Source organism: Lineus longissimus, chromosome 5 (genome assembly GCF_910592395.1).
Source record: "Lineus longissimus chromosome 5, tnLinLong1.2, whole genome shotgun sequence".
Lineage (NCBI taxonomy): Eukaryota > Metazoa > Nemertea > Pilidiophora > Heteronemertea > Lineidae > Lineus > Lineus longissimus.
The window spans coordinates 11,976,386-11,997,588 of NC_088312.1; the positions used below are offsets into that span (position 1 = coordinate 11,976,386).

Here is a 21,203-nt window from a genome sequence, read left to right on the forward strand (position 1 = left end):
ATCACAGTCCGCCATGGCAAAACGAATGGGTGCAATACGCAAAGCTTGGTAAGTGAGAGAAATATTCACACTCTGCCTTCCGAATCACAGTCCGCCATGGCAAAACGAACGGGTGCAATACGCAAAGCTTGGTAAGTGAGAGAAGCGTTCACACTCTGCCTTCCGAATCACAGTCCGCCATGGCAAAACGAACCAGTGCATTACGCAAAGCTGGGTAAGGAAATATATGAGTCAGGCTGTTAGGAAATGGATGTCTATCAGTTTCATATTGAGTTGTCCTTTTCCTCTTCTTCTCCTTCTTCTCCACTGCTGCTTGTAGATGTGCAGCCGGTTGTATTTGGTGCCGGTGAAAGATCATGCTTTGGCAGGATTTGAGGTCCTCAGTCCGGATTGTTGGACAGTACATTTACATCTAGACAAAGACTTCAGGATCATTTATAATCTAATTTGGGGGACCATATGCCAAACAACTAGCAAAAAGTTTCAAGGAAGCCATTGTATCCAAGAAATGAGACCGGTGTCTACCGAAAGTCTGTAGAGGTCAGCAAGCGTGAAATGGCAATTCAGCGAACCATTGGGTTATTTCATTCAGGCTCAATTTCAAAATCACCTGTTCATCTTGTCTCATTGCTGGTCCCACTTCCAGCATCACCAATTGACTCTTAACTCCCTGGGTCCATTAACAGTCTCACCATCTCATATCCCCTTTACCCGGCCCTACCATCAGCCTATAATGGCTCAATTATCCAGTACCTCTTTAGCTCGATCCGGAGGTATATTTCTTCATCAAGCCCAGACGATTATCGGATCTTTGCCAGGTTCATTGACCATTCTAGAGATGTGCTATTAATTCTTGGTCTTGTCTGACTTATTGGTGTCTGGCTGTAGGACTGCATGACTGCGGGACGTGAATTTGAATTACGTTAGACTTTACTGTTTCCCTTCCCTTTCAGCTGGTTAGTGGTTAAGAACTGGCTAATGCGTAAGAAGCGTCGAATAGAACTTGCGCCCAAGCGAACGTGGAAAAAATATTGGGTGTGCCTCAAAGGCACGGTGCTACTCTTCTTTCTCTGTGATGATCATGGCGAGGTCAGACCTGATGCAATACCACGCCACCTTCTGGGTAAGTGAAATATTGCTGTTTGCCAACTGTTTGAGGTTGGCTGTGAAGGAACCTGCCTCGCTTCTCTTTAAAGCCTTTCCTGTGGTAACACACTGTCAGGTGCACTGATGCCATCTTTGAATCAAAGAGTGAACTTAGATTTCTTGATAGTCTTTAGAATTTCAGCTAGTTTTATCTCTTAATGGGAAATACTCGACCCAGTAAACCTCACAATGGGTGATATGACATGATATGAGTGAAGACTAGCAAATGTTTTTATTTATGTTTATCCAAAACTCCATGTACATTTACACGAGGCCTGTCTGTCTGCGCAAAATTGAAGTCAGAGAAGTTGCTAGTCTTTATTCAATATCCATTAGTACTTGGTACTTTATTTGTAAACAATGGTAAATGAGAACTATCAAGAAGAATACTTCTGCAAGCACAGCAACTTTCATGTAGAATTACAAATACTTTCTAGACCTTTTAGCGATGTGAGATTTTAGCGAGGTATTTCTTGCCTTTTTCCAGTGATAGAAAGTGGCATTGCTCAAGCTGTCCCCGAGCATCCCAAGAGAGAATATATCTTTGCTCTCAGTACGGCCTATGGGGACGCATACCTCTTCCAGGTAAGTGACAATATCGCATTCACGACCTACGCGCTGAGTAGTGCGTTAATGACGCGCCAATGACGCAATTTACAGAATGACAATTGTGATTTCAACTGTAAACCCTTAACTCTTTCAATGCCAGCCCTATTTTAAAGTTATTCCCCCATCTTGCCAGCATTTTTGCCATTTTTACCACTTTTTTGTAGCAGGAGCTGGGGGCCCTCTTTGGCGCCCTCGACCATGCCCTCGGCCACGTGCAGCTTTATTCCCACCTGCAGCAGGCTGCGCCCCCTGCCCACCATCACCTGAGTCATTGTCACTACTACGTATATCATTACCCATTACCATTATCATTATCAAACTGCCTGGTCATCATCACCATCAGAATCAGGCTGATCACGCTAATTGATCTCAAATTAGTCTATCTTCACCAATTCACCTGACGCGAAATACCCACTTCCTGGGGACGAGATTGAACCGATTGCTTCTGAGAACACTTCCGAAGACATGGCGGGAGGTTTAAATCAACGTAGAATCAATAGTTTGGTTTACGTTTTGATGGGTAGAAGGAAACACTGAGATAACGTTTTGAAACGTTATTGACAGTTTATCGACCTATTTTCAATAACGTTTTAAAACGTTATCGGCATTGAAAGAGTTAAAACTCTGATCACTCACAAATTCACAAATCTAATCTCGCCCTTCCTTCCAGGCGCAGTCCTTGACGGAGCAAGATAACTGGATCTGCGCTATTCACTCAGCCTGTGCGTCATCCTTCGCCCGACAGCACGGAAAAGACAACACACTCAAGCTGCTTAAATCAGAGACACTCAAGTTAGAAAATAGTATAGATATGGTAAGTTAGATTATTGTACCAAAAAGGTCAGATTCTACTATTGGCATTGACAATATTGACACATTTTTGCTCCAGTGGTTATTTGGTAATTGAGATTTACCAGATTTACCTAATAAAAATCATGGTTGGTTTTAAATTTTGTTAAAGCAGATCATCCAAGGGTACCGACCGCAAAAGGAGGTAATTAAAAAAATTACCAAATAACGATGGGACGGGAATGAGTTTTGTTGGGGAAGTGACCAAACAATTGCTGTTGTGAAGGCTGACTGAATAAGTTTTAAAGTTTGCAATCCGAGAGTAGCCATCAGAATCAAATCTGTTTCCAAAATAGCTCTGAAAATCTAAGCTGAGCGTCATTATTACAATATAGCTCTATAGACAATATTGTGCGTTATTAATGTAAGTAGGAGGAAACCGGAGACTCCGGTGGAAACATAAGCTGTTGAAGAGAGTCTGTCTCTATCACATGAGTGTACCTGGCCGGGAATTGAACCAAGGACCTCAGAGGTGACAGGGGCTGATGTTTCCACTGCACCACTCCGACAGCTCAAGAGGAAATTAGGTGGTAGGTGCTCCTTCAAGGTGTAAAACTGAGTTTGGGACTTTAGCCTTGCGAAACCAAACACCTGATACCATGAATCTTCCATTCCGCAGGACGTCAAAATGAAGAAAATGGCTGAACTTCAGATGTCCGTCGTTCAGGATCCGCGGAGCAAAACCGCCATCGCTAAACAAATCGCACAATGGGACGAGAATCTGGAGAAGCTGTACGTGGAGCAGTTTCGGTTTCGATGCTACGTAGCTTCGCTACAGGGCACAGAGCTTCCTAACCCTAAGGTAGGTGGCGGGTCCGAGGGTTGAGAAAGGGGGGGGGGCAAATTGAAATGTATAGGGAAACTAGAGAAACGGTATTGTCTATGGAACGATCCAGGTATCCGTCGTTAGAACGCAAAGTTGTGTTTCTACTACTCCCGAGTTATAGGCTACTCCTGTTCTGTTTCCATCCATCCAATGGTCATTTTTTTTACGATTCTATCTGTCGGTTGCCATATCTACGCAGTGTCTTGTTGCCAACTTGGTGTGTCTTCTTAATTAACCCCATTAAGCTCTGTGGGGCTAATCCAAACACGGGCTAAACAAGAGTTGCACAGTACATTTAAGGAAGTTAATAACCCATTTTAGAACCCGTCCACGCAGAATAAACAAAAATGATAATTTGACCTACAGCAGTATCTATTATCGTGTCTGTTACCAACACACTGGCTTATTTCGGAATACAGTATAGATCTCGGTGCTAGGCAGATTTTTCTACACTTTGACTAAGACACTGGTCTCAAACAGACACAGACATTAGGAATATATTTGCGATGTCATAAAAAACAATCTTTCCCATTCTGGGAGATCATCCACTTTTAACTTCCAGTTCCATGTACAGTCGAACCTCTCTATTAAGGACACCTGCGGGACTGACATGTGCTGTCCTTAATAGAGAGGTGTCCTGATTAGAGATGTCAAATTGAATGGAAACACCCAATTTGGGACCAAAGCTAGTCTCCTTAATAGAGAGTTTGTCCTTAATAGAGAGGTGTCCGCTAAGAGAGGTTCTACTGTATATAACACTATTCGATTTCAGAACCTGCTCACTAATGCAAGTAAGACCACCAAAACGCTTTTGAATCGACTTGGTGTGTTTACGATGACGGCATTCCACGCGTTGGTGTCGGCAAGATCTCCTATCGCTGCTGCTAAATACTACAAATCATCAAGGAAGAAACTTCGGCAGCGGCCAAAGTTAAAACGGTAAATAGTTCAATGGCATTGTTTGTGTCGAGGTCATGCAGTGACGTCATTCGCACATCCGTTTTTGACGTCAATACGTGACATTGCCAAAAAGTGTGCCACATGTGGTAAGCATCTTGGTGAACATTTCACTATGTCTGTTGATGTGCCATTGCCCACCACGGGTGTGAATGACATAAATTGACTTCTAAAATGGTGTCTTTTTTCTGATGACGTCATTTGCACAGCCTCTGTAGGAAGTTTCAACATGTTCAGCAAAAAGGTGAAATGTTGAAAAGGCTTATCTGTTGATTTGGTTTTTTCTCACATGTCTCAGTCGTGTGATGATGTAAATTCTGTTTCTAAGTGCCATGTATAACATAACATGGAGTGTTTAATTCTTATATATAATCACCTTGGTTGCAGTGTGTTATTGTATTATATGAAACGTACATTGGGCGTTGTTTTGGCTGCAGCAGATTTGATGTCGCAACTGTAACTGTTTGGGTTGGTACAAAATCTGGAAGCAGTCAAAAAGCAGTTTATTCTTTCAGCCCTGGGAGGTTTTTGCCCGCGCAGTGCCCAACTCCTGGGCAATTTTTTCAGCAGTGAAAGTACACATGAGGAATTCCGCTTAACGCTCAACACGCCATCTTTGAACAACTCTACACACTGAATATTGTCTACTAATCAAGCTGATTCATGTAGAATGGCTGCAGATGGCGTGGCGATTGCTTGAGATTGTCAATCGATGATTTTTCGTTGACTATTGACCCTGCCGAGATATCTCGACCGTAGGCGATTTGAACATAAACATCCTGCCGAGATATTTCGGCCGCAGGGCTGAAAGAGTTAAAATTACATTTCGGTGTTTTATTGAGGTGTTTTAGAAGAGAAGATGATAAAGGTAAAAAGGTACAATTATTGCCCAGTACAATTACACACGTAAGTATGTTTAGCCCCTGCAGTGTTGAATAGAGCTGGTAAACTCATCAGTGCGCATCGGAGCTAGATTGTACAGAGGCTATAATTGTACCATCTTACCTTGCCTGGAATAAGGCGACTCCTTATTGCTTTGGGGTCGATGAACCAACAATAATTGCGCTAAGATATGGTTCGTGTCGGCAAACCGTCTGGTTAAATGTTATCAATTCCTACGTAGGTTACCCCTGAGATCCTCCCCTAATGAATACGAGTTAGTCAGCCCTGTCAGGTAGGATTGTGTGTATCAGTGCTGTTTATATGTTCTTGTCACAAACTCAAAGTTTGTCAGTCATGATCCAGTGCTTTGTTTGTGCTGTCACTGGTATTTATGTTTGATTTCAGACATAAAGTTCTGCAGTTTCAGTTCAGGTTCTACATTCAAGAGTTGGCCCACTCTGAGGATTTGGTTTATGATGTAACTCATAATTATCCAGTGATTTGTTTATTGTTTGTTTGTTTGTGCTTCACTAGAAATGGTGTTTGATATCAGTGATTGTTTGTTTGATATTACTGACAAGTTTGCTAGTTGTCTCATATGTGGCTAATGCTGCTAGCTACTATGCACTAGAACCCTGGTTCGATCCTGGGTGAACCCAGTATTGAATTTCTGGATGAACTGGAAAAAACTGAGGTTCCTTGTAACTGGTGTCTATACCAGGGCAAGCAAACGACCCCACCAAATGAAAAACATGACTTGCGATGGATTCTACCTCTGGCTGAAGACTGGGTCACCAGGCCAATTGGCACATAACCATAGTGGCATGTGAGAACCACTCATCCTGCCTTGGAGGAGGAACACTCCCTGGAGGATAACATCTCCGAGTGCAGAGTGAACACTTAGGAAGATGAAGAGAAATTAACAAGTTGCTGGCTTTCAAATAAATTACGTAGTTTTATGCTCATTGTCAAACATGTATGTCACTTGTTTTAAGTGTTAAAAAATCAGGAGCATTATTCTAAATTCCAGTGGTTTGTTGTTGGTGCTTCACTGATTGTTCGTTTGATGTAGTTGATTGTTTGCCATCACTGATAGTTTTAAAATGTCACAGATTGTTTGCATAAGTTTCAATGACCAGGTTTAACAGTCTTGTTGGAAGTAACATTCCTTGTTGTTCACGGTAGTTACCGCATACAGTTGTGTCTGGCATTGGTCGGTCAGTTACCGTGTAATTGGTCTTATCACTTGTTTACTGCTGCTTTACCATGTTTACCGGAAACGTTGTTTACCGGAAACGTTGTTCCATGTTATAATGTCATGGTCGTTTTCCAGTTCTAGTCAGAAGTAACATTTCTGGTTGTGTGCAACAGTTGCGTACTACAATGTACATCAGCTATAGTTCATTCTTAAGAGTTTGTTGGTCTACGCTGCATTGGTATTGCATTATTTGTAATGCTCCTTTGAGAACTTGGAATCAGCACCACAGCCGTCAGAAGTCAGAACAAGATGGCCAGATTTTGTATCCGGTTATGCATGCACATTGATAAGTTACCAAGGTAAATAAGCAGTTGCCAAGGTATACTAATTCATGTGAAGTGTAACCAAATACATAATGTCAAGAAAAAATTACTGCCTACCACAGTGTTGATTCCGTGGCATCAAAGGATGCATTGTTTTGGCTGCATTACTGGAAATGTTGTTATATGTTATTGATTGTTCGTTTGATTTTCAATAATATTACAAAGGTCGTCCTCCGGATCGTCCTCGATTGAATATGAGTCGGTCAGTCCTGCAAGGTAAGATGAAGTGTGATATTTGGAGCTATTATGTTCCTGTCAGAATTTACAAGAAGTCGACCAGTCACTATCCAGTGGTTTTTCTGTGCTATCACTGAACATTTTTTTGTTTGATTTCACTGTTTGTGATATCACTGTTTGTGCTGTCACTTTATGATATCACTCATTGTATATCACTGTTTGTGATTTCATGGTTTCTGATGTCACTGTTTGTGATATCACTGTTTGTGATGTCACAGTTTGTGATATCACTTTGATATCACTTTGATTTCACTGTTTGTGATATCACTGTTTGTGATATCACTTTGTGATATCACTCATTGTATATCACTCTTTGTGATTTCATGGTTTCTGATGTCACTGTTTGTGATATCACTTTGTGATATCACTTATTGTATAATACTGTTTGTGATTTCATGGTTTCTGATGTCACTGTTTGTGATATCACTGTTTCTGATGTCACTGTTTGTGATATCACTGTTTGTGATGTCACTGTTTGTGATGTCACTTTGTGATATCACTCATTGTATATCACTGTTTGTGATTTCATGGTTTCTGATGTCACTGTTTGTGATATCACTGTTTGTATTGTCACTGTTTGGGATATCACTGTTTGTGATATCACCAATTGGTTTGTGGTTGGATTTTCACTGTAGTTTCTCAAACTATGGTGACTTAACCATACCTTTGACATCTCTTGTTGTTTGCAGTCACTTCTGGACTGAGTTTGATAATGGTCTTGCAGTCACTATCCAGTGGTTTTATGTTGTACTTTCAAAGGATATCACTAATATGGTTATTTGTTCAGTTTACAATCACTCACTTCACAGTTGTAGTCAGCAGTAACTTTTCTTGTTGGGAGCAACATTTTTGTAATTTGTATAGCAGGCATCTCATTACATCTTATGCAAAGGATAAAGCAATGCAGACTTTAAGTGTCTTTCTCAAGGACATAAGAAACTGCAATGATCATTCCGGGAGTTGAACCCACAGCCGCCTGGTAGTGTGTCGAGTGCTCTTATGGCTATGCCACAGGTCTCCTAGTCCAATTCTTGAAATTAGCAAAAAGCAGTTGTGCCAGAATTGTGGTTACAAGTTTTACCCACAGAGGAGAGAATTTTGTTTCACATGGCCGTGATTATAATCGCAGGTTGGAGGAATTAAAACACTGGTTAGTGCGGGGGGGGGGGGGGGCACTCAGAGGGGTGCTCAGTGGTGACTTTAGCATGACCTGTTACAATCTCAACTATCAAACAAGTTGAACACTTTTTGTGAGGTTGCTCAAGGTTTTCAAAGCGATGAGAGTCAATACAATGATGCCAAAGATAGTTTTGTGGTGATTTGAGATTAGGCATGGTAGGCTCACCGCCTTATCACTTAAGCACCTTGGTAAAATATTTGACATCCTTGCACAGATTAACATTTAAGATTGCCGTCTTTGAAAATTCAAGATGGCCTTAATATGTTATGAATGGGGCTGTCTCTGCTGACAGATGGCATGGCCTCTCAGTGCCCTTTAATGTGTATTGAGCATGTTTTGAGAATAGCTAAGTGTTGGCACGGTCTGTGGTCAATTCATTAACTGGACACAAGATAGCATCTTCCTGGTGTGTCTTGAGCGGGGACAGGTGACCTAACGACCACCAACAGGTGGGCCATGGTCAAGTGGTTCGGGGACAATGGTTGTGGAAGTTGACACTCTTTTTTCGGTTGTCTTCTTGTGGTGGGCAGTGATGCCAATCGAAATAACGGGTAGATAGATTTTCAACTGAGGCTTATTATACTTGGCAGAATGGTGAAATACAAGAATGCTTCAAGACATTAATCAATTTTGTGGTACACTATACTTAGCAGAACAGAACTATTTCTACATTCTGCTAAATATAATAAACCATCAGCTATAAGATGAAATTGCACATTTTAGGCCTTGCATGCAGTGATCTTTTTGAGACAATACCAATCAAGTTGGTTCAAGTTTTGATTTTGGTCAGGTGCTTAGTTTTGCTTTTTTTAAAATTTGTAGACATAATTTTGATTTATTAACTAAAGTATTTACAGGTTACAGAAAGATACAAGCCCAGGGCTGACGCAATGCATTATTAGCCCTGGGCATAGAAACAAAATTTAACAATACAGATATATACAGTAATGGCAATGTAAACATAAAAATCAAAGTATGCCTGCATGAGGAAAAAAATTAAGGAATGTTATGAAATATAAAGAAAAGAATAGAGAAAGTATTGGTGAGAAGCTAGAGATGTCAACATTGATTAATTTTTTAAGGAAGTTTTGCTTTGCTTTGTTCAGTTTTCGTAATAGCAGGTTTCCTTGGTCATAGATTTTCAATTTCATTCATCAGTCTGCAAATTATTCAATCATTGTTGAACACCTCATTAAACATCAATCAATGTCTAGTCCCAATCAGCAATTGTGACGAATGCCTTTGTGGATGACAGCATTGGAGCATGTTGCAAGCGGCACTCAAGTAGCGTGTTGAGATAATCGCCAGGTCCGGCAATTAACTCAGTCGGACATCGCCACGAGACTGACCAGTTGTCAGAGTTTGTCCATCTATTAAATTGTGACCTGTTTAAACTGAGTAACTTTCACACGCACCGAATGGCAGCATCTGAGTGGTCAATTGTAATTCTGACCACCGCTGGAGAGTGCTGAAGACAGGGGCAGGTGCTGGTCAATGACGGAGGTACTGCTTCACCATTTGTGAGAGTAATTAGCCCCTGGACTCTAGCACCAGACAGACAAAGACCAAGTGGTCATTTGTGAATTTCGACCAATGATAAAGTGTGCCCAGGACACAGGCACACGCTGGACAGCAGGAAGCTTTATGTCTGCCAATATGAGTCTATTTAAGCCCCGAACTTGGCACTTGCCAAGACTTTAAGCCAGACCCTGGCACAAGCCATATCAATGTCCCTGTCGCCCCTGATGTCACGAGGGCATGGGATGCCATCCTTACATGTCCCGAGGGGAGATAATCTGTTATTTTCTGCTTTGTACCCAATTGTTGGACCAGCTCACCATAACTGACATGTGTCTGACCACAAGACTTGACCAAATTGCACAACATTTGCTTTTGCGAAAGTTAAATTTACCTTTTGTCTGGGTGTTGAATTTGTAATGAGTCTTTGGCTCCAAACAATCTCATTTTATGTCCTTTGTTCCTTGGTTTTTAGGAGTCGAATTATATCTCCCCTGCTGTTCTGTATCGGAGTTTGAAAAACGGTTGCATTTTTATTGTTTGAAGCCTCTAGTGAGGCTGTGTCTCAAAGCAGGTGGTACAGCATGTCTATCTGTTGTGGAAAAAGCGGTGCATCATCATCATCATCATCATCATCATCATCATCAGTTGACTTATGCAGCAGGCCACAAGCTTCCCCCAGCTATCCCTATACCGACCAGAGTCCTCAATTTGGTGTTTCGTCAGCAATCTGTCTCTATCACCTGGTGGTGATTGCGTGTAAGACCGGTAGGAAATTTGCTGACAGAATTGGCTTCCCCTGCCAAGTGCTGGCAGGCAGCTGGCTGTACCAGACCTCTTGCTTTACCAAAAAATGGCATATGGCATATTCATTGATCGCATACATATCATAATTTCTGCAGAGTAAGTCAACAGTGGTTCACCTCTCACCTTGAAGTACCAATCACATTAAAATCCATTTCAGACAAAAAAAATGATGGAAAAAAATTGTGGGGTGTTTTCTTCGGTTTTTCCTCAGCCCACAACAGATGGCAGACGTCTGGAGTTTGAGTGCGGACTCAAAATAACAAATTTGCAGTTTAATTCAAGGAGCTGGCAAATACGATTAAGTCACCAAGATCAAAGGTCACAGCCTTGCTTGGTGGTCTTATAAAATGGTTTTATCTTTGGAAAGCCAATTAAATATATGCTATTTCAAGTATTTGGGAGCCATTAAAAGTTTGTTTGCTTATACTTGAAGTACTTAAACACGATTGTTGGTGATTCCGATGAATTTGGTTTATTGAATGCTTCAGCATAATTTGGTTATTTTAAGAAATTCTTCAGATTTATCAGTTTTTACCTGAAAACTGAGTTATCTCACAAGCTCCTGAACTCAACCTTGATTGTGCAAAATTCACTTTAAGTTTATTGTAGTTGTCAAGGAAAAAGGGGTGCCAATTATGAGAATATGTTTTGGTAAATTAAATTTTTGAAGTGTTTGCAGATCTGCTTGTTTTTTTCCCCACGCCATATTAATTGAAACAAGGGGATACAGGAGTGACTAATCAAAAGAAGATATTGTTTGATTAATTTAAAGGCTGGGGGTGTCGATTGGCGGATTAATATTTGAATTATAAGAGTCTTCAAAATCCATGAGGGATGAGAACTTATCACTTTTACAAGGATTGTCAATGAGACTGGGTGTGGCAAAACCTTTGGGATCTATTCATTGATAAGCTCTGACAAAAAGTGTTGAAAAATTTGGCCTCATTTGATGGTTTCTTTGGTTGTGCCTCTTGTGGTTCATTGCTGATTGTGGCCTTTAAATGACCACGTTACCTTGCTTGTTGTGGTTGAGCGAAATCATCCATGAAGATTCTAGCTGAGAAATAGAGCATGCCGACTGTCAGAAATCTCTGACATGTCTGAAGTTCATACTTTGAAAAAGGTGTCAGATTTGATACAACCGAAGTGCCTCTCCTATGTGAGATTATTTTTGCAGCAATCTGATAATCATTGCATGTGACTAAATTCTCTCATCTGTGATAAAAATATCCAACCGCAGACAAGCAATCTTTAAGTCACTTGTCACAGCAATAATTATCCCGCACGGCAGCAATGAAATCACTCGTGAAAATCACTCGTCATTTTTTTGACATTCTCATCAACCAGCTACACGTACAATCTGGGGGTGCTGCCCCAAAACCATTTCTCCCCATTTATAAGTTATAATCTCAGTTATAATCTGTTATTGATTAGACTAACAAAGGCCCCCCTCTGTTACCATTATGGACCACTAACCATCAGTGAGTCAACAAACCAAAGTGGTCGACAATAAGGACTCATGGACCTCCATTGTGCCCACATGTCATCAGACTCACAACTCCACTTAAGGCCGTTGCACACTAATTTGGACCTAGAATTCACACATTGATATGTACAAGATGTACTTCTTTTCTCCCTCAAGTTCAGTTGAAATGAGCCAGTCAGAATTTTCACATGGACTTGAACTTAGAATTAGTACATTGATGTATACAAGATTTGTTTCATTCTACTCAAGTTAAGTTGAAATTAGCTGTGCAGAATTTCCACCCTAACGAAATATAAAAAATGTACAGTTATATGCACTTGATTCATTGCATGTTAAGTTCTTGTTAGGTGAAATCATTTCCTCTGACATATACCCGGTTGATTATTCAGTGACACGCTTCTGTAAGTTTGATTAAACATGTGGTAGCCCTGACATCTCGGCAGTCTCACGTCGCTGCTGATGCTGGAAAGAAGGGTCGTCCATTCTGATATCGAATCGCGAATGGATTTGTGCATTTTTGTTTGTGGCGGTTTCTGTTGTGAATTTCTAACTTGTTGAGTGTGAATCAGTCAGTCTCTGGATATCTCCTGATATAAACGCAATATGTGTCTACTTTATTGACAGTTGTGTGTTATTTTGTTTGTGGATTATATTGATATTCAAGTGAGGATATTAGGTTGTCTGTTCCTAGTATAAAAAGGACTGGTGTAAACATGAGGACCTTTCCCCTTTTTCGCCTTCGTAAGAAAACATTGAAAAGGCAAGTATTACAGTGCAGTAAAACCTCTCTATTAAGGACAACCTCGGGACTGACAAGTTCTGTCCTTAATAGAGAGGTCAAATTGAATGAAAACAACCACTTTAGGACCAAAACTAGTATACTTGATAGAGAGGGTGTCCATAATATAGAGGTGTCTTTTAAGGAAGGTTCCCTGTTTATGAAAAGTAATGGGTGGTCGCAGAATCAGTGTGACACAGATTATATCAACACATTATATCCAAAAATATCTCAACAAATGTGCATGAACGCCCCTGCTAAATATCGCCCTTTATCCTGCAAAAAGATTTACAAGATCTTAAAAAACTTCTGTAAAAAACTCATAGATTACATCAGGATTGGTTAAATCAACATTCATGGCACATTGCTATACAGTATAACCAGCTGATGCCATAGCACTCCTTCTTGGACATCCCAAGGGACCTTAAGGGCTCACAGATGTACTTTAGGGTCTCCCAGGGGTACCTCAAGGACTCACATCAATGATTCAGTCACGTTTTAATTACCTATGATTCACCCGCAATGATCACACTCCCTGGTGCCATTTGACATGAGTGCGAGGTAATTCCTTCTTGATATATTGATAGAAACAATGAATGACTCCATAATGGTGACATTCGTCATGATCGGGAGTCCTCCCTGAATGTTATGCAACCAAGAGCAAGCGATCCTGTTGGAATTTCCTTGGCGTGTGGATTTGTATTCTCTCGGTTATGACAATGCGAGTTGATTAATCAGTTATGTTGGTGACGAGTTGTTTTGCCATATGCAAGTAAGTCTCATTCCATTTGCATGGTTTCTGCATCTTTCAATCCTGTTAGTGCCGGTTGCACTTGATAGGAATGAGACTGTCAGTATTGGCTGCCATTTTTACCATTATAGGAACGCATATTCAAGTGTTGTATTTTGACTAGCCCCTATTTAAAAGTGCTTGAGACAATGCTACGTAGGGTTCTTCAGACTTGAATGTGTGTTGCTAATAGTCAAATTGGCAGCCATTACTGTACTCCCTGCCCCAATTTGAGATACGCATCCAGTGAAGGATGCAACTTCTGACTGTGACTGTATCACAGTTTGTGACATAAGTTGACTTGGCAAGGCCTTAAGCCTTCAGGGTCCAAGATGCTGGAAACTGTGCCCCAAATCAAAAGGATTCCATTTGTCCCAGGTTCTATGTGCCCTGGGTTTTATATTTGTCCCAGGTTCGATGTGTCCCGGGTTCCATGCAGACAGCCTGGCCATAACCCTCCCTCTCAACTGGGGAGAGAAAGTACCCGGAATGCATAGAACTAGGACCTGAAAAACTTTTTGATTTGGAGACACATAAAACCTGGGACGCATAGGGATAACCCCCGCATTGAGAAGTTTGTCTGGTCTGGTGCAACTAAGGCTTGGCTCTGAATGTGTTAAATTATTGATGGCCATCAATAAGTATGTATATTATTTAATCTATTGGCAAATTTCAATTTCACAGGAGCATGAATTCTCAGTCATGATTGATAAACAACTCAACACTGAGGTATCAATGATGCATAAACAATGAGGCCTGTTTGTAAACAATGCAGAAACAATAAATAATACATAAAAGAAAATCTTAAGAACGTGCTGTAATCAGATTTTTGTAAAAATGTTGGCACGATTCAAAGCGATCAGTTAATAATCTCTGTCAAACCTTTTGTTGATATTTCAAAATACACTCCGCTGTTGTGTGCTCTTTGTCCATTAATTAGGATTCTAAATGTACTTGGTCACAGCACTGATATCAGTGGTTGCAGCAGTGCATTATACGCTGCTGGTATTTGTAATTGAAAATATGTCAAGTCTCGTTCATCACGGTAGCCCCTGGTGTCGAAACGCAGGACTGATGGCTTAAAAAATATATCAGTTGTTCTTTCTGAACACTTTTAGAATAGAAATTGATATGCAGTTAGCAGTCTTTCATTGTCGGATCTGTAATGCTGTGGTGGACCTCAAATCATGTCCAAAACCCTGCCTAATAACTTCACAATGGCAATGTTTATTTCTGTTTAGCTTAGCGTCAAGGAAGTAGCATAAACACGGATGGCATACAGTCCAAATCACAAGTGACCTCCGTCCTGCTTCGCATGCGATATGCGTGCCAATGACGCACCAGTGACGCGCTTTATCTCTCTTATGTTTCGTATAAATTACGTGTGACTTACGCACAACCTATGTGGTGGGTAGCGTGTCTATGATGTGCAGCTGAGGTGCCAATGACACGATTTATGGGATGTCATTTGGGATTTGGACTGTACAATCAACACGGATGACGGCATACATACATGTAGCTAGCCTTAAAGGGGGACTATAGGCAGGAGCAGAGAGGCAAATTTGGCCATCTTCAAGTGACTAGTATACACATTAAGGGCCTTGGTCATGTCAGACTCAGCACTGAATATATTCCTCATACAAGCGTGAATCATTTCTATGTACTGTGAGATGTGAGAGACCCCTATTGGCGGCTTTGTGTAACTTTATCTTGCCTGCCTAGCTGCTGCCTATATTGTTCCTTTAAGTTCACGTTTGACGTTTTCCAAAAAAAAAATCACGCTCACGAAAATTTCACATTCAGTATACATCGCTTCCATCCAGCCCTGAAAGCTTCGTGAATGGCTTGCACATCATAATTAACGCTGAAAGGGTGGATGTCGTCCTGGGTGCCGACAAATGTTACCCAGGTTCGAGATCGACTGGACAATAAGCACCCTGGGTGCCATTACACTAGACAAACAGCACCCAGCTTCTTCTTCTACACTTTTTCTATACCTACAACCGAGGTTGGCCCAACGCTCACAGAGGTCACGTGTCACGAGAACCATCATTTTGCAAGATGGCGACCGTCCCTGTTTCCAACCGGGCTCTAAAAACCTTTCTTTCATCAATTCCATCTTATTCAAACGGGGTATTCGTCTCTAAGGGGAGAGAGATAAAGAACGATTAAGTCGAAGTTGTTCAGGGTGAGGAAGGGCCTGATTTTAGGCTGAAAATCTGGTCTTTTTAGCTCAGCTGACAAAGTCAGCAGAGCTAGTCAAATAGCTATTCAATTGGTGTCCGTCCTTCCATCCAGCCATCTGTAGACAAAGTTGGGCATTTTGTAATCATACAACCGAGGCACTTCAAATCTAGTCTTGCTTATAAACACCGCAGAAAATGTTGCTTACGGAAAAAAATTTGGGCGATTCGACTCAAATTCAGCTCCCCAGGGGGCAAAATGCGTAAATGAAAAAACAATTTTTTGACGCTCTATTCCAGCAGATAAAAGCTTGCAATAAAGTTGAAAAGGTCTTCATGATACAGAAGTTTTGATATAAAATAGATTAGTGTCGATTTATATCACCAGTTGGCGGTAGTGAGCAAAACTGTTGTTTGACCCCGGATGACCCCGCTTTAAATTTCCCGCCGAGATTACCTGGAGAACTATCATCAAGAAAATGGCGGCGACCTTTTTATTTCTACCGGAGCGATGATTTGTAAGTGACAAATTTTCTTATTTAAGCCTTTACGGAAATGTATTTTGGTACGAAACTTCACACGTTTATAGAAAAGATCAACGAGAATGTGTTCAAATGCCCTCATAACGATGAGTTCAACGGAATTGGGTCAAAACAACCTTCGAATGGAGTCAACTTTCTTTGCGAAATTGAAGCGACGACCTCATTATTTATCGTAATTTATGCAGATCTGAGTCCAGCTGATGGGTGATGTTCTGATTTGTGTTCAAACTATTGGAAACTTCGGAAATTAGTTCTATTAATTCTACTATTCTGCAGGAGTATATTATAGCCATTGATGTTGACAGCTAAAAGCACGAAAACTTTGTTGTTGATCGTCGGGGCGGATTGATATGTGGTTGTGCGTCCAAGGTGATTAGGTCATTCAGTTAGTTTGAGAAAGATCATGATCATAAAGATGCGTGTTGTGTTATCATAACCGGAAAATAAGTTGAAGTTATTATTAGTACTACGATTCTTACATGAGTAAAAAGTAGACGTTTTAAGCAGCACAATAATGTTACTTCCGTAAAAAAAACTGTCAATTCTCCTTACCACAGAAGCCAAGCCATTGCTGTTGTAGTGTTAAGTTATGCAGGGGCTTAATCAATTACCTGCACTCCCTGTGGGGTGAATAACATTACCTTTTGAACAGCTGGCTGTAGGGGGATGATTGGAACAGCCGGTATACCTGCTGACCTGCTGAACCCAGGTTAATGTTATTTTCAATCCACGATTGCAGGTCACCTGATTTTCGAGATTTCGCGGGAAATGAAATTGTAAACAAACGCATGTGTGCAGTTCAAATGTAAACAAAAATGTATTTTTGGTACTTTTGGTTGCTGGACTTGGGTTTTCCCGCAGTTAGGAGCTGGGGTCAAATTGGTGGTCAATTGTTTATGGGTGCTGTTTTAGTCAGAGGTAGCCCTTGATTATGAAGGGATTTTCAAATTAAGGTGACCATGGTCTTTTTATGTGCTCACCACAGCTTTCAATACTTGATGTATATGAAGAGGTGTGCGGAACCTGACATGGCCTTACCAAGGAGCTCCTCACGGTGCTGAACTTCTAGCTTGCCTGTCGACTAAGGCAAGGCATATTGACATTGCCTCATCATCTTTATCGGACCAATTGATATACTTTTATATGCACGCATACATCACGCCATTTCAGGGTCCGAGTCTGTAGACAATTGGTTTGATTAATTTGTCTCTTCGATATTGCTCCTTTATTGCATTAGATTTTCATCGCAATTCAATCTATTCAAGATGTAGCCAATTTGAACCTGTCTGCGCCAAGGATAGATCGACTCACTAGGGATATGCAGTAGAGCACAATGTCATGACACTTTGTATTGTAAATTCCAACCACCTGCAGGACAGGTCAATTTCTCTCAATAAAATTAATTTTGTTGACTCCTGTAATCTTTACCTTATTAAAAAAAAGACAGTGGTGTTAGTCCCAAACTGGTAATTTCTATTTATTTTGACCTCTGTTAAATCAGGATACCTCTCAATTACAGACAGCATTTTGTATCCTTGTGCTGTACAACCCAGCCTGGACATACCACAGTTGTCCATGGAGAAGTCTCATCCTCTCTGACACTTCTTTTCTGTAAAGCTACCGATACAACATACTGAACTAGGGATATATTCCGTTGCCTCCTGTAATATTTACATACCATGGCTGATTAGTTCAATCATATTTCATCCAGCTGGCAGCTCTGCATTGGAAATTTTAGTGGTATAACGTGTTCTCTTGACCTTCAAACAGTAGTATAAAGCCGATATTTACTACTTTACACTCTCAGTCCTATGTTATTAGGTCATCCAGCTGAGCGCCAGGCCCTTGGGCCTCTTGTTATTTCGCGCACTGCTAATGCCACAAGTACCACGGCGCGAGATAAAAGGAGATTGCAAGAAACGTCCTCGTCCCTAAGATCTGTAAGCCAGGCAAAAAGAAGCTGGGTGCTGTTTATCTAGTGTAATGGCACCCAGGGTGCTTCTTGTCTAGTCGATCTCGAACCTGGGTACCATTTGTCGGCACCCAGGACGACATCCACCCTTTCAGCATAGTTAACCCTTGCTAGCCTTAATTGCTTTTTCACTACACCACTGCATCAGCCCTAACAAAAACCCTGTTTATGGCATCATCATGTTTAAATAATAAATTTTTTCTCGTCTCAAATATTCCACTGATTTCACATCCATAAACCTTTGTCCCCTTTGTCACAAAAGTCAATAAGTTGACAAGCCTGATGAATCATAATTCTCTAGTCAATGATGGTAAATTTTCAAAAATGTTCTGTTCATTCACCTGAATGAAGTCCTGCAATTGATTATTCACAAAAAAAAACATGTGGCGCTGATTAATAATTCTGATTGTACAAAACACCAACAATTTAACTACCTAACCACTTAAATGTGTGTTTTACCAACCCGAAAAGTGGTGGTGTCAACTTAATGACATTTCGAGTGGATTCTGGTCATAATGACATAACATGAGGTGTATGTTTGGTCTTCAAATATCATCCCGAAAATTGATAACTTTTGAATGATTCATACCTGAGGTTCGTAAAATAGTTTAACTTGATGGTTGAAAATGTATCCATTCACAGGCATAATTGGAAGCAAGTACAGTCCAAATCACAATTGACATCCATCCTGCTTCGCGTCAGTGACACGCGATTTGCGCGCCAATCACGCACCAGTGACACGCTTATCTCTCGAAGTTTCGCGTATATTATGCGCGACCTATGTGCGACCTTCACGCGATCTACGCAATGGGGAGCACATCAATGATACGCCACTGAAGCACCGATGACGCCATTTACAGGATGTCATTTGTGATTTGGACTGTATCTATACTTGATGGAAACTAAATCTGAAATGACATACTTATATAGGGCTGCAAAATAAAGGGGTTTAAAGACCCTTGTCCATGTTTGTCCTGTAGAAACAGTAATGGTTATTGGAAATGTCTTGCTTATTCTTTTGTCACAATTTCAGATTCCCTGTATGTTTTTCACGTTACTGGGAGTAAAACAATCAGGTGTCAAATTAATGGGGGTAAAAGGGCTGGGTGCTTAAGGAACCATCCCTTGGATTGTGATTGTAGCAAAAACTACCAGGATGATTTTCTGAAACTCGCATGGATGACACCACGACCCAAAACACTAATTGTGGTAAAACAATGAATGGAAATCGACCTAATTAATTTCTTTCGTCTTGCTTCAAATCCAAAAACGAAGGGTAAACAGTGGGAGCTTTGCATTTTTCGACATTCCATAAGAATCGCCATGACAATTAAACTCCCTAAGATAGTGAAAATGTTATATAGTTTTTGCTACAATCACAGTCCAAAGTACCCAACCCCTTAGATTACTAAAAGAAAGTCAAACTTGTGTCCTGAACATTCAAAAGACTGATCACTCGATTTAATTGTCTTCTTCCTATCTTTCCAGGTCTGACAAGGACGTGGTCGACTTGACGCCGATCGAGCATGACTCGGCCGAGGAAAGATTCGCCGAAAAGACGCCAAACATCGGCGACAGTCTCGTGCGAATCGTCACACCGGGTAAACAACAAATAGTGCTTCCAATACACGATAAGTTGACAGTCGAGGAGTTGCTCGATATGGCTAGCATGAAGCGGCGGTTGAACGAACGAGACTATTATCTTCGGTTCAGGAAGCCGAACTCTGAAGATTATCTTGCCGTTAAGAAGGATATGATAGTCAAAAAGTTGGTAAGGAAATGAAATGGTACCCTCATGGTTTAAAATGACTTACAAGTAGGTTCACTCAAACCCTACTGTTATGACCCAGAAATGCTGCGACCACCTGAGAAGGATAATAGCGAGGTTTAGCAGCATTCTGACTCCCACTCCAACTGAAGCCCTGAGACTGAAGAGTAGATGCTGTGAGTACCTAGTGGCAAGTACCCATCACATCATTTAGATTAAATCTAAATGATGTGATGGGCACTTAAATGATGTGATGGGCACTTGTCACTGATGAAACACTGTCATATGCGAGAGAATATTATGGCATCCTATATCAAATACGCGCGTAAATCGAGAATATTGAAGTCATGTTCCTATTGGTTATGATGACTCGAAGTACAACTTCAATATTCACGATTGATACATGTAAGCACTATAGATCTTTAAAAAGACACTGAACATTTCTACAGAGTGATGGACTCTGACACTGTTTCATGAGTGGAAAATATCCATTTCATCATGGTTGTCCATATGCCCAGTTTCAGTCGGAGTGGGAGTCGGAATGGTGCTAAATCTTGCTATTAACATGATTAAGGAAGGTGTCGCTGAGTTAGATATTGTAGGTGCTTCAGGCTTACAGTCTCTCACCTTGAGGTGTATGCTTCACTATGTTGCCGCGTGTTGGCATTTTCAATCGTTGCGTTAAGAATCGTTTAAAAGCAGTGCTCTTGGTGTTACTGTTTTATTGCATCACCGTATTGTCAATGATGAAAAGCATTGTCTGTTATTTGTTTAAATAAAAAAAGAGAACTAGAAAAAGTTGAAGCATTGAGATCTAAAACTGCTCAAATCAATGGTTTTTAACCTCTTGAATCCCAAAACTTGAAAATCCCAGGATGCCAGGGTGGTCACGTGGTTGCGAAATTGGGTCTGACTTTCACGATGTAAAGCGCCCGCATACAACCGCCAAAGTCCGGTACCGAGGCGCCATCTACCCAGGTATGCTCTAACTGACCCTACTGTACATCAAACATGCTAAAACATGCAATAAACTAGCGTTCCAGCTCAAGGGAATAAAAATATCACTGACACCGACCTGTCGGTTGTTGGGAA

At 40.9% G+C, this 21,203-nt stretch overlaps 1 protein-coding gene across 8 annotated transcripts in view; it reads left to right on the forward strand.

The window, feature by feature from the left end:
* Positions 1 to 21,203, forward strand: part of LOC135488844 (protein still life, isoforms C/SIF type 2-like) — a 47,387-nt gene that overhangs the window by 403 nt on the left and 25,781 nt on the right. For 7 of the 8 annotated variants that reach the window (XM_064773765.1, XM_064773767.1, XM_064773768.1 and 4 more), the window contains exons 2-7: positions 954 to 1,123; positions 1,634 to 1,731; positions 2,426 to 2,569; positions 3,224 to 3,406; positions 4,203 to 4,369; positions 19,832 to 20,114. In XM_064773765.1, the coding sequence (XP_064629835.1) occupies positions 954 to 1,123; positions 1,634 to 1,731; positions 2,426 to 2,569; positions 3,224 to 3,406; positions 4,203 to 4,369; positions 19,832 to 20,114 (1,045 nt within the window). Of the gene's footprint in view, positions 1 to 154; positions 215 to 953; positions 1,124 to 1,633; positions 1,732 to 2,425; positions 2,570 to 3,223; positions 3,407 to 4,202; positions 4,370 to 19,831; positions 20,115 to 21,203 lie in introns of those variants that run through there. The other variant, XM_064773766.1, reaches the window with a different exon arrangement.